This window comes from Carya illinoinensis, chromosome 3 (genome assembly GCF_018687715.1).
Source record: "Carya illinoinensis cultivar Pawnee chromosome 3, C.illinoinensisPawnee_v1, whole genome shotgun sequence".
Lineage (NCBI taxonomy): Eukaryota > Viridiplantae > Streptophyta > Magnoliopsida > Fagales > Juglandaceae > Carya > Carya illinoinensis.
The window spans coordinates 18,953,159-18,976,521 of NC_056754.1; the positions used below are offsets into that span (position 1 = coordinate 18,953,159).

The 23,363-nt window shown below is 35.5% G+C and overlaps 1 protein-coding gene across 4 annotated transcripts; it reads left to right on the forward strand.

Moving 5' to 3' along the window:
• Positions 1–14,793: 14,793 nt before the first annotated feature.
• On the forward strand, positions 14,794–22,130 carry LOC122303637 (chaperone protein dnaJ A6, chloroplastic-like). Of its 4 annotated transcripts, none has more exons than XM_043115502.1 (9): positions 14,794–14,992; positions 15,165–15,320; positions 17,140–17,299; positions 18,544–18,685; positions 18,854–18,911; positions 20,193–20,235; positions 20,640–20,688; positions 20,776–20,856; positions 20,943–22,130. In XM_043115502.1, the coding sequence occupies exons 3-9, from the start codon at positions 17,193–17,195 to the stop codon at positions 21,795–21,797; spliced, it is 1,335 nt and encodes a 444-aa protein (XP_042971436.1). In that variant the 5' UTR covers positions 14,794–14,992; positions 15,165–15,320; positions 17,140–17,192; the 3' UTR covers positions 21,798–22,130. The 4 variants fall into 4 exon arrangements, with proteins under 4 accessions (XP_042971436.1, XP_042971437.1, XP_042971435.1 ...); XM_043115503.1 differs by having other exon boundaries at positions 15,165–15,291; XM_043115501.1 differs by having other exon boundaries at positions 15,165–15,207.
• The last annotated feature ends 1,233 nt before the right edge of the window (positions 22,131–23,363 follow it).

The following is a 23,363-nucleotide window of genomic DNA, read 5'->3' on the forward strand; positions in this document are numbered from 1 at the left end:
CATCCAAATCTAAAATGGTTTTTTTTTTCTTTTTTTTCTTTTTTTTCATTAAATTAAGAAAACTCAAGCCAATGAGTTCACTTTTTTCTGTCTCAAACTTTTCTATTTTGTTATTGGTCTGGACACCTTCGATAAAGTTATAACTACTGCTTTTCGTTTGCTTGATTTACCAAATATGCTCTTGATCAATTGGTTAACCAAATATATATCCTATTTGAACTGACCCACTAATCATCTCAATTCTCAAAGCTATAAAAACTCTCTTACTTTGCCTGATGAGAGTCTTTAATTTATATTATTAATACCCTAAAAAGAGTCTTTCTTAGTGCTGTGGGATTCTAGCTGGCAAGCAAAACCTAGACCTGTTTTCGGGATCGAACTAAATGCCTTATATGTTCCAAATTAGTTCTATACTACGTACGGTTTTAAAGAGTGGATCGAACAATTTTGAAATTAGATTCTTCAAGATAAGGGTGGAATAACTTTATTTCTCCTATATACCCTGCACCTGTAGCAGAGAAAGAGAGAATTTTATGCTGTAAGAGGCCGTCTCACAATTTGCAGCGCATGCAGCGCGTCTAACCTTCCGTTCTATCTTAATGTCACTCCATATATACATGTCACATGCAGAGCTTCAATGATTTTTCCAATTGCCCACTTCCTTCTTTTCCTGGTGCGTGGAGCTTATCCATCCATATAGATTTCCATATCTCTCAATTGTTGGCAAAACTTTAGTGGGTCCGATCTTCTTGCCTACTTGTCTTATTACTTTTTTTGAAGAAAAGAGTTTATGTATTCTTATACGTACTGAGATACAAAATTACTGTAAAAAAAATAGATATTTGTAACTAATCTTTTACAATCAAAAGATTATTTACGACTTATTTTAATTAAAAATAGTATTAATTTCGTTAAAATAATTTATCATAAATAAACAATTTTCTTATAGTGAATATGCACTTCTTCAATTGATTCCACCGATGCAATCTATGGAAACGCAACCCTTCCTATCGCAATATCCCTCTATAATCATCTAGATTATTGAATCAACTAAGGGTGGTATCTACACCCCCATACGAGTAGCAGCATCCTCACGTGGCCCCTAGACAACCTCAGCAAGATCCAAACACATGACTCTTACTATTTACACTCGCCAATCGAACATGAGGTGGATTGGGTGGTGGGTGGACGGGGCAAGTTTGAGTGACTCGCATTCGCCTCTAAAATCAACCTCCATCGCGATGATCATTTTCTTGATATATATCTAATCCCTAAAAAAGTTTTGGGACGGAAATATATATTTAGGCTCGATTCTCAAAAATCTTTTATTTGTTGTACTAATTACGATGAAGTTTTTCTTGGGATTCTATACCTCAACTTTTGTTACTATAATTATACTTATTATCCCTACTTATAATCACATTCACATATTTTATTTTATTTTTTTATTATTCTTATAATAAGTATATAATGTATAAATAATAAGTAGAACAACTTAATTAGTTTAATAAAAATAAAATAAAAATATAATTTTAAAATATATAAAATATATGATATGAGATAATGAGTAGCAGTCCTCTATCAATATATATTAATTGTTTACTAGGCCAACCCTATTTTAGAAGAATAGGAGATTTGTTCTGATTTTGTTTATATATTAAGAAAAGCTCAAATTATTTGTTAATAGTAATAAGAATAATAGTGAAATAATTTCTGCAATTGTATTCCTAAATATACCTTAAAATAAATCATTCCCTATTTCCATGTTTGGGCAATCCTAATAATTTTTTTGGTAAACAAATTCCATTGTTCTTGGTATCACTCTCAGTACAAGGCTTTATAACAAGTCCTGTATTCGGATATGTTCGTTGATTCTGAGTAGGGATTTAATATTAACTTTTAGATATTTTGATAAATCCAAGAATTATTTTGGAAATCTTAAACACAGTTTAGAAATATCTAATAATTTCATTCCCTGGATATTTATTTATTTTAATATCTCGATGGTGGATGATTTGACTCTCGAAATTCCTAATCGAATCGTAAAGAGAAATTATACTTAATTAAGGCTTACTATCTGTAATTAAAACGTGATATTTGAAACTCGGATCTTCTAAAACTCTAAGACTTGAAATAAGAAATTATATAGACAAATAAAATAAATTTTATTGAGTAAATCTTTCTGACAATATTATTAATTCTCAACAAATTCTATAGAATCCATTTAAATTTTCACATGTTCATCTATTTTATTCTCTTAACCCCTAAGATTAAGACAAAAGTCGTGAGGCATCTTTTTTTTTTCTTTTTTTCTTTTTGAAATCAACATCATAACATTTCATTCATAAAATAGAATCCATACAAAGTTTGTCCTTAATTACATCATTACGAATACAATCTGGTCCTTCCTCTATCTATATCTTCTTTGCATCATCAAGCAGTGCATATTTTGTCAATTTGTGAGCAACCCTGTTAGCTTCTCTATAGAAAAATTGGACTTTCCAAAATGTATTGCAGCAAAAAATCCTTCTGATATCTTCATAAACCAGTTCATTCCAAGCCCAGCTCTCATCTGTTGTAGTTACAACTTTAATTACAGCCTGCGCATCATCTTCATAAAGCACATTCTTGAAACCCAACTCAGCACACACCTCCATAGCTCTTCTGAGGGCCATAGTCTCTATTGTAACAACCTCTAAAACATGCATCAGCCTTACACAAAGACACATTTGAATATTCCCTTCAAAATCCCTAACCATAACTCCAATCACAATTATTTTAGATTGTGGATCCACAACTATATCTTAGTTAACTTCAATTACATGATCCTCTAGTTTATGCCAACTACTAATACTTCTGTCATTTCTTTGTACCATTTGGTCTTCTGAGATGTTACCTTGTGCTTTCTTAAAGTTTTCTAGTCCTTGTTCAGCAGCAACAAACACTTGCTCAGATGATTTAAATTTATTTTCAAAGAGATCACACTACAAGAAATTCGCCCTTTTGTAGCGCCTAAAATCGTTGTAAATACATACAAAAAATGCTGTAATTAATCAATTGCAGCGTTATTACCCTCCTTGCATCTTCGACAGTATAAATGTGATATTTTTGATCAATAGCAGCGTTATTGAAAAAACGCTGCAAAAAACCTCATTTTCAGCATTCTTACACCGCTGCAAATTCAATAATTTCACGCTGCAAAAGTCCACCACATATGAATGGCTGGGCGCTGCAATAGATCAATTGCAACGAATTTTATCCTTGCTATAACACTAAATTTCGCTGCAATAGACTTCGAACAAGAGCAGCGCTACAGTTGTTTCGTTGCGTTTGTCGCTTTTTGCAACACTTGAAATCGCTGCAATTAATATATAGGCGCTGTAATTGATATACGTCCAAAGCAACATATAAATTTGGCACTGCTTTTGTTACTTATTGCAGCATCACTTAATCGCTGCAAGAAACAATTAAAACGCTGCAATTGGTTACGGCAAAAGCAACAATTTTTTTTCGTTGCTTTTATTTAATTACAACGTAATTAAATCGCTGCAAATATAGAAGAAGCGCTGCAATTGAGTAGATCAACTGCAACATATTTATACTCGTTGCTTTGAATTGTAGTTGCAACGCTCTGTAATCGTTGCTTTTAAATTTTTGCAACATTAAGAAACGCTGCAAATGAGGAATTGCAGCAATTTTGAAAATTAGTTATAATTGCTTGGAATTAATGGTTTTGTATTTGCAGCGATCAAAAAACGCTGCAAAAGATGGCTTTACAGTTTTTTTTTCCCTCTCCGCTTCGGCTTATAACTAAGTCAATTAACTTAGTTAAATGTCCAATTTAGTAACTAACTTAAAATAATAAATTATTTTATGTCCAAATAATATTATTAATTGTTAGTTATTTATATGTCCAAATAGGAAATTATTTGTGTTTTAATACCTTAAATCCAATTTATGAATTTTCATTATTTTTTCACCTATATGAAACGACACCTATTACAACTGAAACCCAATATTAAGTACTTATAAATTAGTAAACATGCATAAAAAATTCATAAACACGCATTATATAGTCAGCAATGAATATCTTGGATAAAAAATCTTGTGATATAACATCAAACACAGAGGGAATCTAATCCTCTTTGGGAATTCACAAAATATAGTTATGGGCTATACAATGGGGTGGACCAAATGGAACCAAGATCCTGCAACTTTTCTAACTACTAAATATATAGTGCAACCAGTCTTGCTCTTTTATATTTAAAAATGTTATTTACACCAAGTGCACCTGGGCATTGTAGGCAGGATATATCAACTTCTCTTCTGCATCATGCGGGGGAAATTGATCTGTTGCATTGTTTATAACGTCTTTCTCTCCAACTCCAACCTAGCAGTGATAACAAAAATGACTAGTCAGGTGATTGCAAATACTTAGTAGTAGCGATTTATTATTATCAAACGCAGAAAGAAGTCCCAAAAATTCACCACATGTCTTTTTTCTAAAAACTACCCAAGTATTTTTTATTATCAAGAACTCAACAACTTCCTGCTGTAGCAGTTGCTGAAAAACGTACACGTGGTAAGTGTGCACTGGAGAATCATTGCACACTCTCTACTTCACTATCTACTAGTTCTGCATCCTTAGGATACATCTAGAGCAGGAAAATCATCAAAACCAATCAACCAAGATTACAGCAGTCACTGGTATCAAATGCCCAATACATTCAGGACTAGATGTGATCATATTCAATGAGGAGATCCAAAAAAACTCTACATTACAACTTCCAAACATCTCCAAATCAGAAACATTTAATTAGAATATGGACATATCTAATTAAGGACTGCACCATGCAATACCCAGCAGTATACAACATGGGAGTTTATGATGGATAGAAAGCAATTTTGCTACATGTAACCAATAACAATTGCTGCTCCTAACATTTAATCTTCACAGAAAAATACAACTGAATACAAACCACTTGATTTGGGGAGAGGGAGAGGGAGAGAGAGAGAGAGAGAGAGAGAGAGAGAGAGAGAGATCTCAGTGCATATACAATAGATCCACCCCCTACATTTCCAATGGTCTCCTAACCTTGGATTGCTAATTTCTTTTCTCATTGTTTGCTTTTATTCCTCATAGTTTTTTTTTTTTTATTTTGCAGTTTTCCATTTGTTTCCCTTTTCTGAATGGATCCCTGCTATGCCAGAAAATAGATAAAACAAATTGTAAAGTTATTTTTGTTTAGACATGCAGTTCTTGATGTACTTCATCAATCAATGTTGTAGAACACTTGATCAAGTTAGCACCGAATTTTTAATTGCAACTTGTGCATTACAGCAATCTGGTCTCCTATTGTTGGCCACACATTATTCTTTTATGAAAGTTTCTTTTGCCAAATTTTAGACATCCAATCCCTTGAAATTCACCAGTCAAGATAAAAAAATCTCATGTGCCAAATGCATTAGGTAGTTACAGCTTAAACAGCCCAAACACTGTGTTTTTACCTGCTCTACGGCTCAGTGCAGAACTTCTACACTGTATCAATAGCTATTGTCAGGTTTTTCCTACTTACAACCAACAATAAACTAATTTCTGAAGGACTCTTATACTGGCTTAGAAGAATGTCACTGACTCAAAACTACTGAAGTTTCATCAAAGCCACCCTCTACACTTATATCACATCCTAAAGTTGAATCAAATCCAACATTTCACCCAAGCATCATAAAAACAACCCCCAGTTTCTTCAACACAACACTACATTATACTAGATGTTGAGCTATTTCCTTATGCACCCAAAGTTACATTGCAAACCACAGTTATAGTTCATATACAGCCTTGATAATTTCTAGTTCGCAACAAAATGATTCTAATTGCCTTCATATTGGATATTAATAAATATGAAGGCAAAAACACACCAAATCATAAGATAACACATTCTTATGATGCATAAAAGTGCACTTGAGAAGAATATGTTACATTGCTGGCTGGTCTACTTTCATTAACCTTTATGATAATGAAATACTTGAAAATGACAAAAAACAGTTTTTTCCTAGTGCATCAATTATTTCTATAGTCATCCATTTTTACCTGTCAGTGCTCCACTTCCTCATTTCCCGTATACTTCAAGAACAACTGCTCTGGTTACTCCGTTAATGCCCACTCTAAATATATATTTCACAGATAATCAGTCAAGAAACATCACTCTCACTTTTAATAACATAATCAGAAACAATTGGCAAGACAGTAATACATCAGGACAATTTTCCTACTGTAACAAAAGGATGCTAAGACAACATTGAGATATGAACAACATGTAGTTTGGAAGAACGATGACAAGTCCAATGACATTGCATGAATCTGATATGCAGGTTTTGTAATTCATGTCCTTATTTAGCATTGGTTAGTCAAAACAATGCTAAATAAAGGGCATTTAGATATACAAATATTGTTAGAAAAAACACCATAACCCCTATGGCAATTTCTTGTAAGTAGATTAATCTTCATGTAATTGGCTGATGAAGTTTCAGTTCATACAAATTTTCTGCAATTTTCAACCAATGCAAGCAGCTATTCGCAACAAAACCATATTGTCTCTCTTCTCTCTATAATCAAAAAATACATTGATTATGCAAGAAACAATATATGAGATTATGTTTATAAAATCTCGTATTGAGTGCATGCAATAAGACAGTATATAATTAAAGTAAATTGGAGAATGACTTGTTTTAATAGATCGATCCCATTAATTAGTTCATCCACTACCCTTTATGATCAATAATGAAAATGGTTTTGGTGCAGCCAATTATCTTTTATTTATTTTCATTAATTCCCATATATTCATCAGCATTAGTTAATCAATCAATGTAGTAGTTAGCTTAGACCTTACAAGCTATTTATGAAGACGAGTATATCCAATCTACCTAACAATAACAAGCTTTCGTACTCGTTTTATCCTTATGGTGTTTGATGAAGGCTTTGGGATTTGGGGGGGGGGGGGGGTGAGATCGTGAGTATCCAAGGGTCATTCCAAGTTTTGGTATTTACTTCATTATTGATTTGAAATCAGAAGCTAGAGGCAATGAAGTCTCTTTGCTTCAAGAGGCCTTTCCAAAATCTTGAGTTAGTAGGCTTAGGATGGATGGACAGCCAAGATGAGCCATTTACATATTTATAAGAAAACAGGGTTTTCCACACACTTTTGTTGTTGCTTAGTAGAGTCCACCCAAACTTACTCAGAAGTGCTTTGTTGAAAGTAGAGGTGAGTCTTAGCCCTAATCCTCCCATGGATTTTGGTTGGCAAATTGATTTCCATGACTCAGGAATGAAATTATGGAATTTGTGTGTCAAAGCCCGACCAAAACCTCATGTACATACTGTCAATGTTTTTTTCAAGATTGTTCTTGGGATTAGGGTGCTAGACATCATGTAAGTAGGTATGAAGCTATCATAGATTTGATTAGGGTTGTCCTACCTGCTTGGGATAGTAGTTTGGCTTTCCATCCTGCCAGTTTTCCTTAAATCTTGTCCAACATTCATTGAAAATATCACTATTAGGCCTATCATAGCTCAAGGGAGTCCTAGGTATTTTATTCTAGAAGATGAGATCTTGAAGTTTAAAGTGTTTTTAATAGCTCAGATAGTGAGGCCAGATGAGTTTTTGCTAAACTAAATGCAAAACAAATTTATAAATGTTTTGCATCACAGATCATATATATATATATATATATATATAGATATATATTTGATGAGGATTGATCTCAATACCCAACTTCATGGTCATCAATATTCATGCATGTAGCACTGATGCCAATAACACAATTAAACCAGAAGACAAATCCTCCAAAATCACACCAAGAGAAGAGAAGTAGAACAACACTATGCATTATTATGCATAACAGACCAATCACAGAGACAAGATAACTATGTCTCTGTGATTAATATTCCACATTTATTTGCAAATTGTAGCCCTTGAAATGAACTCATGACTCAAAGCACATGAGGCAAAACAAGAAAATAGTTATGGGCCAAACTTACGAGATAGATAGCCACCACCACATGATGAGCATGAAGCCAAGAAACACAAAAATTTCCACTTTCTTGAAATTGTTTTTCGGGCCTTCTAAAAACCTAACTTGATATTGGATAATTAGTAACTTAAATACAGGATTTCGATTTCAAGCAAAAATTAAACACATCAGAGGACAAACAGGATAAAACTAGACTCCAAAAATATTGCACCTCAAATACCCACATCAACCCGTAGCCAAAAAGCAGTTATAATACAAAAAAATTGTGCAAGAAATTAGATGCTTTCAGATTCAAATAACTATCAACCATAAACCTAAAAAAGTTGCCATTTTTTAAAAGCAACCAGGGCGGATGAAGGGGGAGAGAGAGACAAAATGGTTGCAGAGATACCTGTGGTGAAGTTGGGTATGTAAATACCCAAGAGTCTCGTCCTTCCGTTTGGCTTCCGATACAAAAAGATATCGGTAATTTAATACTTCGATGGTAACGAAGGAGGACCAGAGCTCGTATGGGGAGGAAACGATGGCCGTTGTTGGTGCGGACGGAAAAGGAAGTGGAGGAGAAACTAGGGTTCGGTATGTAGTCGACGATGGAGGTAGATTTCACGGCGTGTATATCACGGTGGTTACCGGGGCATTGAAGGTTGTATGAAATGGGCGAGCAAGTCGAAGTGGAGGAGGAGTTACGCGGTAACAGAGTGGGTTTGATTTCGGGAGGAAAATCTAAAACTTTATGGGTTTGGCGTCTCGATCCATTAGCAATGATGGTAGCCCGTTGTAATAAACATTATACCTATTGCAACGCATACTTTCGCCTCTATAAATCAAACAAACGCTGCAAAAAAAATTTTAATTGTGTGACTCACCTATTACAGCAAACGCTTGCAAGGACAAAAAATTCGTTGCAAAAAATAACATATTGCAGCAAATTTTTTTGCAACACTATAAAAATCGCTGCAAAAGGCCTAAATCCTTGTAGTGAGAAACACATTCATTCTATACTAGATTCTCTTCATAACAGCTACCACCAGATCCAGTTGGTCATCTTGCAAGCTAATTAGCAGTTTCTTCCATAACTCTAGGAAGTCACTGAAATGCTCAGACCACTTATGTACAAGACTCTGATTTATAGACCTCACATCAGCAACTACTAGGCAGTTCCATAGTACATGACAACCTGTCTCTTCCTCCAACTCACATATGGGGCATAACTGTGAAGTATAATATGTTCCTTCATCAGATTCCATCTAGTAGGAAGGATCTCATGACTGACTTTCCATATGAACATTTTAGCACTACCTAAGACATGTAAGCTCCACACTTTATTCAATAGTTCTCTCCATCTGGTTGAAGTTTTACCTCTACACGATCTCTTTGTTGAGTGAGCTAAATGATATATACTTTTACCTGAAAATATTGAATTCTTTATACCAAACCAACTTATCCTCTACTCCCATTTTACAAATAGGAATATAAAATATGGCTTCTGCTTCCCTTAATTTCAACAATTCTCTCCGTCTGGTGGATCTAATGTTTCATCTTTACACGATCTCTTTGTTGAGTGAGCTAAATGATATGCACTTTTAATTGAAAGTATCTCATTCTTAGTAAAATCCTAAATCATCTTATCCTCCACTCCTATTTTACTAATAGGAATGCTAAATATGACTTCTACTTCCCTTTGTGTGAACACTTCTTTAATGATAGATCTGTTTCGGCAGCTCCTATCCTCTTGATAGATCTGTTTCAATAATTCCATAGCAAACCAAATGCTTCTCCATATTTGAGATGCCCCAAATCCTATCTTGGAATCCAGAAACTCATAAGATCTATAATATTTATCTTTCATAACTTGAGCAGCCATGGAGGATGGATTATAGAGAAGCCTCCAAGCTTGTTTAGCTAGCATAACTTTATTAAAGCATTCGAGATCTCTAAAACCCAGGCCCCAATTTTGTTTAGAAGCTCCCATTTTGTACCAACTCCTCCAAATCTTGGCTTCCTTTTGCTTATGGGCCCACCAGAATTTACCCATCAAGACTAAGATTTCTGTGCATAGCTTTCTTAGAAGCAAAAATACACTTATTGTAAATGTGGGAATAACCCGAATAACTGCTTTTAGCAGCACCTCTTTCCCCGCTTGTGATAAGAACTTGTTCTTCTAGTTGTTAAGTTTAACCCAAACCTTTTCTTCGATACCTCTAAATCTGTTATACTTGGACCTGCCCACAAAGGTGGGTAACCCCAAGTATTTCTCATAGTTGCTACTTGGATTTATACCAGTTTCTTGTACAATCAATCCTTGTCTCTTTGTGCAGTATTAGAGCTAAAGAAAATATATTTTTTTTGCTTGTTAAGAAACTGCCTTGAGGCTGCCTCATATGTGTCCAGCAATTTTTGCATATGTCTCCACTTTTGGAATGTAGCTCTACAAAAAAGAACAAATTCATTAGCAAAAAAGTAAATGGCTAATCCTCAGTCCCTTTCTCACTACTGCTACCCCTTTGGTTTCTCCTTTCTCTTTTGATTATTCCATTAGAGCACTTAAACGCTATGCACAAATGATAAACAAATAAGGAGAGAGTAGATCCCCTTATCTAATTTCCTCGAAGGCAAGAATTTTTCACCTAGTTAACAATTAACAAGGACAACATACTAGACTGTTTCTACACATTCCATCACCATCATTTTCCATCTCTCAGCAAACCCCAACTTTCTCACAATAGCTTCTATGAAGTGCTACTCAATCTTGTCATAAGCCTTAGCTATGTCCAACTTCAGTGCCATGCTCTTATATTTACCTTTATGTATAGTCCTCATTGAGTGAAGTTATTTATAAGCTACCATCACATTGTCAGTGAGGAGCCTACCTAAGATGAAAGCACTTTGGTTACAAAAAATGATGAGAGGCCGAACTCTCTTTAGCCTGTTGCAAGCACTTTAGAAACAATTTTATAAAACACATTATAGAGACTAATAGATCTATAATCACTTACATACTTTGGGCATTTGACTTTTGGGACCAATGAGATGTAAATGAAATTCAAAGAGGGGTCTAAACTATCACCTTTTAGCACACTGAGCACTACACTGCACACATCTTGCCTTACTATATTCCAATGATTCTGAAAAAATCTAGCCCCACGTCCATTTGGCTCAGGAGATTTAAGAGGGACCACCTGGTTTAAGGTCTCCTCAACTTCTGCACTTGTAAACTCTTTCAACAATCCATCATTCATCTCATATGTCACTCGAGTATCTACAACTGCCAAGTATGCCTCTATATCTTATTTAGTTGGTTGGGAAGTGCTGAATAGAGTCTTACATAACTCCAAAAAGCTGATTTAATATCTTCAAGTTCTCTAAGAAGAGCGCCTTCATTATCTATAATCTGTGAGATTCTACTATTCCTCCTTCTCTAAAAAGCACATGCATGAAAATATTGTATATTTCTGTCACCCCACTTATACCAATTAGTTTTCTAATTCAATTCTTCTAGCATCTGCTTAATCTCAACAACATTATAACTATCTTCATTTGCTTGCATGACTTTCAACCTAGCAGTCCTTTTAGCTATGGCATTTTCCCTGAATTCTGGTATGACTTCATTTGGTTAAAGTCCCACCACACACCTTTAGGTTCTCTTGTATTCTTTTCGCAGGATTTTGAGGATCCAAACTTTCACTCCATACTCTTTTGATAAGCTATTCATGTTCCTCATCTTTAGTCCAATTGGCCTCATATCCAAACATTTTCCTTCTGAATCTGTTTTTGTGAATAGACCTATCCACCCTCATCAACAAAGGCTTATGATTAGAACATTTAGCAGCTAGCACATCAACTATAGCCTCTTTGAAAATTGAAATCCAAGCTACATTAGCCACTGCCCTATCAAATATCTCCTTAGTAAATGTATCATCCTCATATTTATTACTCTAAGTCTATTTATCACCTCTTCACCCTAAGTCAAAAAGGTCATTTTCCACCAGCACATGTCTAAAACCACTCATCTAAGACTTAACTTGTGGTTGTCCTCCTAACTTCTCATCATGATACCGTATCTCATTAAAGTCTCCAGTTATACACCAAGGTTTATCTTCCATAGGTATTAATGCTAAAATGATCCTCCATGCTTCTTTCCTTTTACACAATTCAAGATGGCCACAGAAGCCAGTGAATTTCCCACCCATTCTCCTATCATGTATCCTTAATCCATGCATGAATATGTCTTTGTGAATAATTTGGAATTTTCATAGTTCATTCTTCTTTCCACAACAAAGCCAAACCCCCTTTCCTTCCAAAGGGATCAACCACAAAACAGCAAGAAAAATCTCATTCTTGATCTTATCTTCTCAAATTTAGAAATTTGTAATTTTGTTTCAATAAGAAACATTGAAACAAAATGTTAGGTTGCTTCTCCTTTACCCTTAAATAAAGATTTTGAATTAAACGAGGGTTCCCAAGCCCCCGACAATTCCAAATTATGGTAATCATAATGCTTGGCGAGGCGGGTTAATAGCCTCTACCATTGAGATAATAGTAGCTTCAACTTCCAGATAACTCACTTTCTTAAGCTTCTTCAAAGAAACACCCATGCTGGACTCATTTTCATCAATACTCATATTTCTTTTACTAGACACATTAACAAAAGATGAAAACTGTTTTTTACCTTGATCTTTCCTCCCAACTACCAATTCCTCACCACCTTTGCCATTGCCATTAGAGGTGAAGTATCATAATAGTAGTTTTTGCTGGGCTACTATCCTTGATAGTGGCTTTCATGAATACTAGGCCTAACTCATCATTTTTGAGGTTTAGGTCCATTACATCCTCACTACAGTTGTTTCTAGCCATCCCACCACTTTCAAATACAAACTTCTATCCTCTAGTCTCGTATAAATCCCTTTAAATAACATTATTCGTAACTGCCTTCCTTACATTTAAATTCGAATTTTGTTTCCTTCCTTTGCTAGGCATGGCTTGATTATCCATTATCTGTTCCACCTCCTTTTGAATTGTACCTACCTTATTTATAACTATACCACCATGATCCTCGCCTTCATCTTCGGTGTCACCATTGGAGAATGTTCTACCCTTCTCACCAGCATCGATAGAAGGTGGCGCCGCTGTGCTACAAGAGTGGTCAAAATCCTCAGAATTACCTAAGGAAGAACGCCAATGTGAATTGCTTGTTCAATTATTTATTGTAATTGCTCTCAACCATGATCTAAATTGCTTTCCCACTTCATTACTTTGTGACTGATTATTCCCCAAGCTACTGCTACCATCTCTTTCATGAGCAATTCTCCCACATTTAAAGCAAATCTTCAGCAATTTCTCCTACTTGAGTGGCATCCAGATCTTTTGTCCCTTCACAATAACAGTTTTACCTCTCGATATCGTTTTCCTTAGGTCAATTTCAATCTTCATCCTAAGAAAATCACCCCATGCCAGTCCATCTTCTTGAGCATCCACTTCTTTTACCACCCATATAGCATCTCCAATCTATATTCCTACATCAGAATTCATGCAAGCCAGTGAAAAATGGTGTAACTATATCCAAAAAGCTTCACGATCAAAACTCATAAGGTGTGGTTGCGTCATGCCATCAAAAAGTTGCAAAGATAGAAGATGGTTATCAAACAACCATGACCTCCCTCCTAAGATTCTGCTCTTATCATGCTAATACATGATGATGAACATATTCGGCCTCAATTGTGGGAAAGAAAATATTTTCCCAACCTTCCATACCTTTGTCATTGTAGGGTGAATGATTTCTTTCCCCACTTGTCGCTCTGAGTGTAGTTTGCCCGCTAAACACAAATCACCTCTCTTCATCACTTCTTCCAAATTTTCTATATCCAATTGTATTGTGGCATTTTCTTCCTCTGTCAGACAAAGTTGCTCCCAATTACTAACGAGTTCTTCCATACTCCTCCCTCTTGAAACAACCAAAAAGTCAATTAGAGGACTCTAATCATCCTTAAGTGTCGTTTGGATAGTGAGTTGAGATCAAATAAGTTAAGATAAAAATTAAAAGTTGAATAAATATTATTAGAATATTATTTTTAAACATTATTATTATTTTGATATTGAAATTGAATTGTTTGTTATATTTTATGTAAAAATTTTAAAAACTTATAATAATAAAATGAGATGAGATGAAATATTCTCACTATTTAAACAGGCTGAGTAAGTAATAAGCCGTGACTACACTAGCTTCCCTCTTCGTTGGTGATGTCCAAGTTGATATTGACAACTAACATTCCAATTTAAACATTAATTGTCATCATTTCACAATTAAAATAGACAAAAAAAAAAAAGTGAAGTAATCAACCTTATGAATCAACTTTTAACTAAGTGTATATTTTGACTAAGATTTTAAATATCTTAAGACTATTATAAAAATTGATAATTTGAATGTCATTTTAAAAAAATTCCAATAAATTGAGGGAAATATATTTTTCTTAAAAAAATATGATATTTACAAATCGACGGAAATGATAAACTTTTCATACAATTAATATAACAAAATTTAATTTATAAAAAATTTTAAACTTTTAATTTATCTACAAATTCTAGCATATTCCTCAAACTTCTATAAGCAAGACTTTGTCCAGCTCGGTTCAAAGAAAATAGAATATTTGGGCAGATCAGTGACAAGGTCAAACGATGATGATTCACGACAAACGAATCGTGCGGTGGAGAAGAGGCCGACACTGAACAAGTAGAGTAAAGAAAGCACGGAATCTCACCTCGAGAGCCACTAAAAGCCAGGTATTTTATTTGCCAATTAGAGAGGTCTAGACTCTAGAGCCTCATCTTCCTCCACCGCACTGCTCCACTCCACACCAAACCCCGCCTCCTCTCCCTCTCTCTCATCGCTCTCTCTCGAATATCAGTCGAAGAAGAGAGCGAAGCGACGGGCTGAGAAGTCACCAAGACGAGCATATCCAAACAGGTTAATCTTTCTTTATGAGTCTTCAGAAACGCCCTAATCCTTTACTAAGTGCGCATAAGAGTTTGTAAATGCGGGATTTTTGTCTGGCTATATTTCGGTTGTTATAAATATGTTTCGCCCTCAATTGAGAAAGAATTTTATGCTTCGTATTGTTTTTTTTAATTTTATACAGGTTTCGTGTGTGGAGTTAGGCAAAGTTTGCATTTGTTATTTAGGTGTGTTCTGTTGCTGCTGGCGGTGGTGGTGTTGAAACCCCTACTGGCTTTGGACTTTGGCATGCTTTGGTTGGCGATTTTAAAGTGTGTATTTTGATTTGAAAGCGAAACTGGTATAAAAGATATATGCTTCCATAATGCTAACCAAACTGAAATGTAGTTCTTAACAGCCCCTCCCCACAAGAAAAACCGCAAATTAATTATGACCAAATAAAAATTTCAAAATTGACGCCACAGAATGACCCGGAAGTTTGGGATCTCAAAATTGGCAATAGATAAAAAGTGGAAATGTTATTATGCATTTTGGGGCATATGTTAGGTCACTCAATTAAATAAAGCGGGAAAAATGTTTCCACTCTTGCTTATATGATGATAATGGTATTTGTGGGTTATTTATTTATTTATTTATTTTTCTTTATAGGCAAGCAAAAATTTTATTGATAGAAACAAAGGCATAGCCTAAGTACACAGGACATAATATGATATGTGCGATTAAGGAAAGAAAAAAACAAATCTTTAAAGTTGGGGAGTAAAGATTAGTTATTTAACAATCTTTCATATTATCCAATTTGTTTAAGCTTGGCTCTGACAATCTCTCCACTTACTGTTCATGGAGTTATTTGGAACTGTTGACTAAGCTAAACGGAGTTCTATTGATATTATTTAAACCCGGTGCTATTAGAAAGTTTTCAAGTTTCTTTCCATGCTAAACTCAGTTTACAGTAATTTCCCTTGTTTCTTTGTTCTAATGTTGAGTTGTAATCAGGGATTGGGATAAGCTTTGGTTCGAATCTTGCCAAGATAAAGGAGCTTTGGTGTATATATGTTAATATTTGCTACTAATCTGAATCTTTTTTTTATTTCTTATGAAAAATAAAATTGCAACTGGTCCGAATAAAAAAAATACATATGTTTCTGATGCCTTGATGTATCTGATATATTAGACTTTTCTACTAATCGTAGTCAAATAATGAAATTTTAGATGTTTGTGTCCCCACTTATTAGGCAACCAGAATTAGGCAACCAGAGGCTCCCATCCTTAAAGTCTTAGGTTGCTATTGAATGATTCATCAATTCTTGCTTCTAGCATATATAAATGGGGACTGAATGCCAGCTGAAGCCATGCTTTGTTGAAGATGTGTTCACCGCATCCTCAAAAGTTTCCCTACATGGAACTGATTAAATCACTGGCTTTTCATCAGGCGTGTGGCCCCAAAGGATTGTTTGCACCCTTGAGGTGTTGAACCTTGGATCTTGAAGGGAGTGATACCCCAAGACCAAATCCTTCATCACTTGGGCCAATCCCTTGGGGTTAACATGCCCTAAACTTCTGAATTTCTTTTTTGAATAAATAGCTTGGGCACGAGGCATTTTAGGCTTCAATTGTAACTGTACAACCGGGTTGTGCCTATCCAAAAAGATTTATTAAATTTATCTATACAACCATCCATGATATTATGTTTTGATTTATGCTGAATTTTTCTTTCTTTTCGTTTACAAGTTGTGTACTTACCTACGCTGATAAAATCTTTTTGTCATGTGTTCATGTTTTTTTTCTAAGCTCTAGTTCCTCTGAGAGGCAACAGTATATATAACTGTCAATTTGAAATTTATCACTAATTATATTGTAATTAGAGCCAAGAAATTAGTTGTAGTGAGGTCCATGAAATATGTAGCTGTGGCATATGCTTGTCCAAACTTCCATCTAATGCTGTTTAATGGGGCTGTGTTGCATACATATTTGTGCTGGATGTAATATTTTCTTTCTCTGCTATTACTTATAAAATATATATATATTTCCTTTCTTCTGCTATAAGTTTAACCTATGAAATCAAATTTTTTGTTTCTCAAACTAGTTGCTCCTATTACTCTTCATAGTTTCTTTTGATGTTTATTAACTATACCCCTATTTGTACAAATTTTTTCTGGCAGAGGTCCATCAGGCATAGACTCATAAATTGATCTTTTCTTCACCTACAATATTGATGGCAATTATACCTTGTGGAAGTACATGGGTTGCCCAATGGGGCATTCGCCCTCATTGTCCACTAAGGTCCTATGTGGCAAACAAGATACCAACATCTCGGTATTGGTATGTATCAGTGATATATGTTCTATGAATCTTCTATATATTGTACCTCCTAAATTATCGGTTTATATAACAAAACCTTTACTAGGTATTTCCTTGAGAGTTAAGATGCATCCAATATCCCTAGTAGCTTGCCTTTCTTTTTCTTTAAATTAATATTAGGCAATACTGGTCCTTGGAGGAGCTTCTCCACCCTCCAAGCCAGCAAAATTTCTTATCCCATTTTTAACAGCATGGTTATCCTCATCAATAAAGTTCTTATTTGCTTATAAAAAAGGGCATCACCATGTCCGATGGATATAAATGCGGTTGGATGGGACAAAGTGTAGCAAAATTTTTACATTGCATATTTCATTTGTATCCCACAAAAATCCCTAGGGGTTGGCTCAAGTGGTAAAGGTCTTGGTCTTGGTTGTATGCTCCCTCTAGGTCTAAGGTTCGAATCCTCTTGGGTGCAAACCATTTCTAGGGGCTATCGGACTTGGGGAACTTCCCATTGAATTATCTAAGGTGCACTTGCGAAAAACTCCTTGCCGATCGCCTGTGTACCCCCAGGATTAGTCGGGACTTTGTTCTTGGACACTCAGTGCCAATCAAAAAAAAAAAAAATTGTATCCCACAAAAATTTACCAGATTTTTTATTCATTTGTATCCCATTTTGACTTCTTGCAATTGTGATGCAGTCCATGTCTCTGTAGACAGCTAAGCAGTACAATTTTACTATATTAAATGGTTTTTAAGTCATTATGTATTGACTTGCATAGTTAAATAACATGCTTTGTGTGCTGTAATGAAGAGGTGTTAAACAAAGCTGAGTTGATGAGTTAGAATTTCTTGTATATTATTATGAGGATAAGATTCCTTCTAATTTTAACATTAACCAGTCCTTTTTATTAAAAATATAAAATAAAAAATAGAACAAGGATGAGCTTGCTTTTCTGTTTTTTGTCATTCTACTCTGTTTTTTGAACTGTAAACTGGATTTATTCTCTATTTTTGACACACTTGTTTAAAATTTATTTTGATTTTAATTTTTGATGGTCAAAAATTTATTCTTTGGGTATGGTCTCTGATCTTATAGGCTTATTGTGACTGGAAAATTTCAAATCAAATTCTCTCTGATATTGCATCTGGTTGTATATAGATTTCTTTTAAAACAAATTATTTGAGTCTGTATATTTATTTTATTATTTTAATATGTTACCCGAGTGGAATAGTTTCATGAACTTATTTCAACTTGTTTGCAGTACTACAAACATGATAAGCTATTTATCGGCACCAAGTTCAAGCTTGTTTTCTCAGGGTTCCTACCATTTGCTATCATATCCTGGTTTATCTCAAGCGTCACCCCGTCGTAGGGGAGGACGTTTCACAGTCAGAGCAGAAACGGTGGGAACTTTTTTTTTTTTTCATTTGCCTCCAAATGATAATTGGTGCTAATGGGATTTTAAATATCGATATCCATTCTTATTTTTAAAAAATATTTCTGGAATCAGTGTTTCTGTTGTTAGCGTTTATGATATAATGAAGAAGGTACTAATATCTTTCAATGCACAGGATTACTATTCTCTTCTTGGGGTGTCAAGAAATGCCAGTAAATCTGAAATTAAAAGCGGTACATACACCTTTTATCCTTTTTGGCAGATTTTTTATGAGTTTCTTTGCTTCGATATGCTTTCTACAGTTTTTGCCTCATTCCCACTTTTATGATGGATTTTTTTCTTATTTTGTAAGCATCTTTTACAGTGGCTTTACAACTAGGGTTCTCTCTCTCTCTCTCTCTCTCTCTCTCTCTCTCTCTCTCTCTCTCTCTCTCTCTCTCTCTCTCTCTCTCTCTCTCTCTCTCTATTGGCACTGGGTGTCCGGGAAGAGTGTACTGACTAATCCCAGGGGTGCACAGGCCCTTGGCAAAACTTCACAACTAGCCATTTTATGGCTTTAAGATTAACCTAATGTAGAGGCTGACAGACTAAAAATCTACATGTTTATAGGCAAAGAAAATGCTTCTCTATTCCTCCGTGCAACGCGTTACAATCCTTATTTATTTGACTAATTGTGGTTTGAAGTTTGGGTTCCCCATTTTGAATTTGAAAAGTGGTAGGATATTTGTATGACGAAGATTTTGCAGGTGGAGTGATGACTTTACTGAATGAGAGTTTGTGATAATATTATGACTATATATCTGATGATGAAGATTTTTTACTTCTTTTTTGATTGATCAGTACAAGATTTAAGATGACCTGTGGTGGATCACATAGTATGTGTGCAAGCAGAGGATTCATGGTTTGAGTATTATTATGTCATTCCTTTCTAATCCTTTAGCAGCTAACCTGGTTGAAAAGTTTTGGGAAGCTTTATCAGTGCTTTCAGATTGAGCCATGTACATAGGATTCTGTACAAGATAGTTGGAGAATCAGTATTGGATACACGTATTATATGTGTTTATTTGACATGGTCAGAAGTGGATTCAACTATAATTTCCTGAGTTCATGATGAAAATACTTGGCTGTGAACCTCTGCATTAAGCCCATTTGCTCTCAAGTTTGATTGTTTTTATTCTTATTTTCTCTCTTTAAGTTTAAGACTGTGATTGTGCTATTAATATGTGTGATTTATCATGTGATATTTTCTTATTATCTCGATGAATGGAAAGTTTTGCTTTTTATAAATAGGACCCGTGCAATAGTATGGGGCAAATTTTGTTGAGATTGTAGAGGAATTTTCTGTTGGAACTTGGTGATCCATGAAGTATTATCTGATTTATAGCTACCTAAAACCGAAACAGATATTTTTGTTCCAGAATTTATTTTATGGTCTGCTAGCAAAGTTAATTGAGTTCTGGCTTTTGCTATTAGCTGTTCCACAAAGTATTCCTCATATGCTTTTCACTTTTCAGCTTATCGGAAGCTTGCTAGGAGTTGTCATCCAGATGTGAACAAGTGAGTTGATTTGCCATCCCTCCACAACCATAGGTTTTCCTACAAGCAAATAGCTTGTTGGTTTTATAAGCAATAATCTTCTGCACATGTTATTGGATTGAAATCCATCATGCTACATTTATAATTTTTCCTCTATGCAACCATGTTGGCCACATTGTTTTCCAAGTCTTTCTAGTTTTTGTTTAGTATGATATCATCACACAATAATACTGAGGGTAGAATCCATAACAAAAGTGAAAATTAAATAACAGAAGTGTTTCAAGTCAATTCCTCTTTAAGGTTGTTTAAATTAGGTACCCTTTTAGGTTTGATTGAGAGTTACTTGGACTTCAATTTAGCATGACCTATTTGTTTTGCGTCCAGTATTACTAATTTTGTTGGAATTATCCTATTTTATGCTGCAGAGAGCCTGGGGCAGAGCAGAAATTCAAGGACATCAGCAATGCGTATGAGGTAAAGTATTAGAAATTCATGATTGATATGTGTGGTTCACCCTGAATCGAGGTTATTAATCTTATAGGAGTTAAACTTGTTTTGCAGGTTCTGTCAGACGATGAGAAAAAATCTCTATACGACAAATATGGAGAGGCTGGACTTAAAGGTGCTGGTATGGGCATGGGGGTAAGTAAATCTCCAATGAGTATGGTAGAAAGCAATTTTTTCATCATATCTTCTGCCTTTTCATGGTAGCATATTCTCTATGGCAGGATTTCAGCAATCCTTTTGATCTATTTGAGTCGCTGTTTGAAGGCATGGGTGGCATGGGGGGCATGGGTGGCATGGGGAGCAGAGCTTCTAGGAATAGAGCTGTTGATGGTGAGGATGAATATTACAACCTCATCTTAAACTTTAAGGAAGCAATTTTTGGGGTTGAAAAAGAGATTGAGATAAGCCGATTAGAGAGCTGTGGAACTTGCAATGGTTCAGGCGCTAAACCAGGGACCAAATCATCCAAATGTAGCACATGTGGTGGGCAAGGCCAGGTTGTCTCATCAGCAAGGACCCCTTTAGGTGTCTTTCAGCAGGTGATGACCTGCTCTTCTTGTGGTGGGACTGGGGAAACATCTACCCCTTGCAGCACATGTTCTGGGGATGGTCGGGTGAGAAGAACAAAGCGGATCAGTCTGAAAGTTCCAGCTGGTGTGGACTCTGGTAGCCGTTTGAGGGTCCGAAATGAAGGTAATGCTGGAAGGAGAGGGGGGTCTTCTGGTGACCTCTTTGTCATTATTGATGTTATGCCTGACCCTGTCCTAAAACGGGATGACACCAACATTTTGTACACCTGCAAGGTGTCCTACATTGACGCAATCTTGGGAACTACAATCAAGGTTCCAACAGTGGATGGAATGGTTGATTTGAAGATACCAGCTGGGACCCAACCAAACACGACGCTAGTAATGGCCAAGAAAGGTGTCCCCCTTTTAAATAAAAACAACATGAGGGGTGATCAGTTGGTTCGTGTGCAGGTTGAAATCCCAAAGAGACTGAATGCTGATGAAAGAAAGCTCATCCAGGAACTCGCCGATCTAAGCAAGGGCAAGACTGCCAGCAGTAGGAGATAGTTGTCTGCGGCATCTCTTTGCATCCATCCATCTATTTATTACCGATCTCTTCAGTTATATTCTCCCTTTGTGGGTGCAACTCTGTGTGAACCTTTGATTGGCATGAAGGGGAACCAGCAGCTCTCAATCAGTAGAACTCTGTGAAGGGCGAGCAGTTGTTTTGTAGTATTAGGTGAAATTATATTGTGATAAAATTTTGCAACATAACACAGGAGGTAGAAAAGGAGGTGAACATTGAGGATCTCTCTCTTTCATCGTCTGTATTCAAACGTAAAAGTTTATTCTTTGGGATTGAACAAAAATTTTAGCTACAATGCAGTCTTTTTCTTTCTATTTAGGTATTTTTCACGGATTTGTGACGAATCAAAACCATCCACATAAATGTATCTTATTCAACCAAATTTTTTGAAAGGGTTTTTTTTATTAGTAATTTTGGCATTTAAGCATCCGGGGAAAATAAATTGCTCTACTGTGAATTACAACGCATCTAGCTTCAAGCTAATCTGGGGCCCATCAAACAAAGGCTTGTTTAGTGTAAAAAGTGCCTATTTTCTAGAGAAAGAAAGATCAAGAAGGTGGCAAGGGGAGTCCTCTAGGGGTAATGAGGTAGATGATCAATGGAAACATATTTGGAGCATGAATTTGCCTAGTAAAATGAAGTTGTTTATGTGAAAAGCAGGAAATAATCTTGTTGGCCACAAAAAACAACTTAGTTACTCGAAAAGTATGTGATAACTCAAGGTGCCCAATCTGTCTTAAAGAAGCTGAGAATGTTATGCATGTATTATGGCTCTGCCCTGCTACAAATGATGTTTGGGCTGAGCATTCGAGGACTTTGCAGAAATGGAACACTGAAGAAGATGATTTTTTGGGTTTATGGGCAAAGATTTTATCTAAGCTCAATAAATCTGAAACAGAAGAGGTGGTTGCTGTTATGAGGAACTTGTGGATCAGAAGAAACAAGTTTATTTTCGAACAGAAATTTACTAGTCCAAGCTGTTTTATCAGATTAGCAAAGAAAGACCTGAATGAGTACTATGCAGCTCAGTCTAAACTAGAGGAATTGAACAGTGCACAAGTAGAGGAGAAAAAATGGTGTCCACCAGAGCAAAATATGGTTGGGATGCAGCTTTTGATGCTAAAGCCAGGAAGGTGGGTGTGGGAGTGATAATCAAAAACGAAAGGAGAGAGGTTATGATAGCCTGTCATGGGCAGAAACTAAATGTTGCAGATCTAGTTACAGCTGAATGTTAAGCATTTAGAAAAGCCATGGATTTGTGCAGAGATTTATATTTTGATAAAGTCATCTTCGAGGGTGATGCTCAGGTTATCATAAATGCAGTAAATGTGCAAGTGGAGGATCTATCATATGTTGGTAGTCTAGTTGAAGAGCTGAGAAGGAGTCTCAAGGGATGCAATGGATGGAGGGTACAATATTCTCAACGAAATATTAATGTTGTAGCTCACAATTTGGCTAAGGCTACCATATTGATTGAGGAGGAAAATGTGTGGATAAAAGAGGCACCAAGCTTTGTCTTGGATAGTTTACTTCTTGATAAACAATGT

Excerpts from the sequence above, each read along its gene's own strand:
- LOC122303637 (XM_043115502.1), top strand. The coding sequence starts at position 17,193 with ATGGCAATTATACCTTGTGGAAGTACATGGGTTGCCCAATGGGGCATT. Across the intron at positions 18,912-20,192 it reads TAAATCTGAAATTAAAAGCG|CTTATCGGAAGCTTGCTAGG; the intron begins GTACATACACCT and ends TTCACTTTTCAG. Across the intron at positions 20,857-20,942 it reads GTGCTGGTATGGGCATGGGG|GATTTCAGCAATCCTTTTGA; the intron begins GTAAGTAAATCT and ends TCTCTATGGCAG.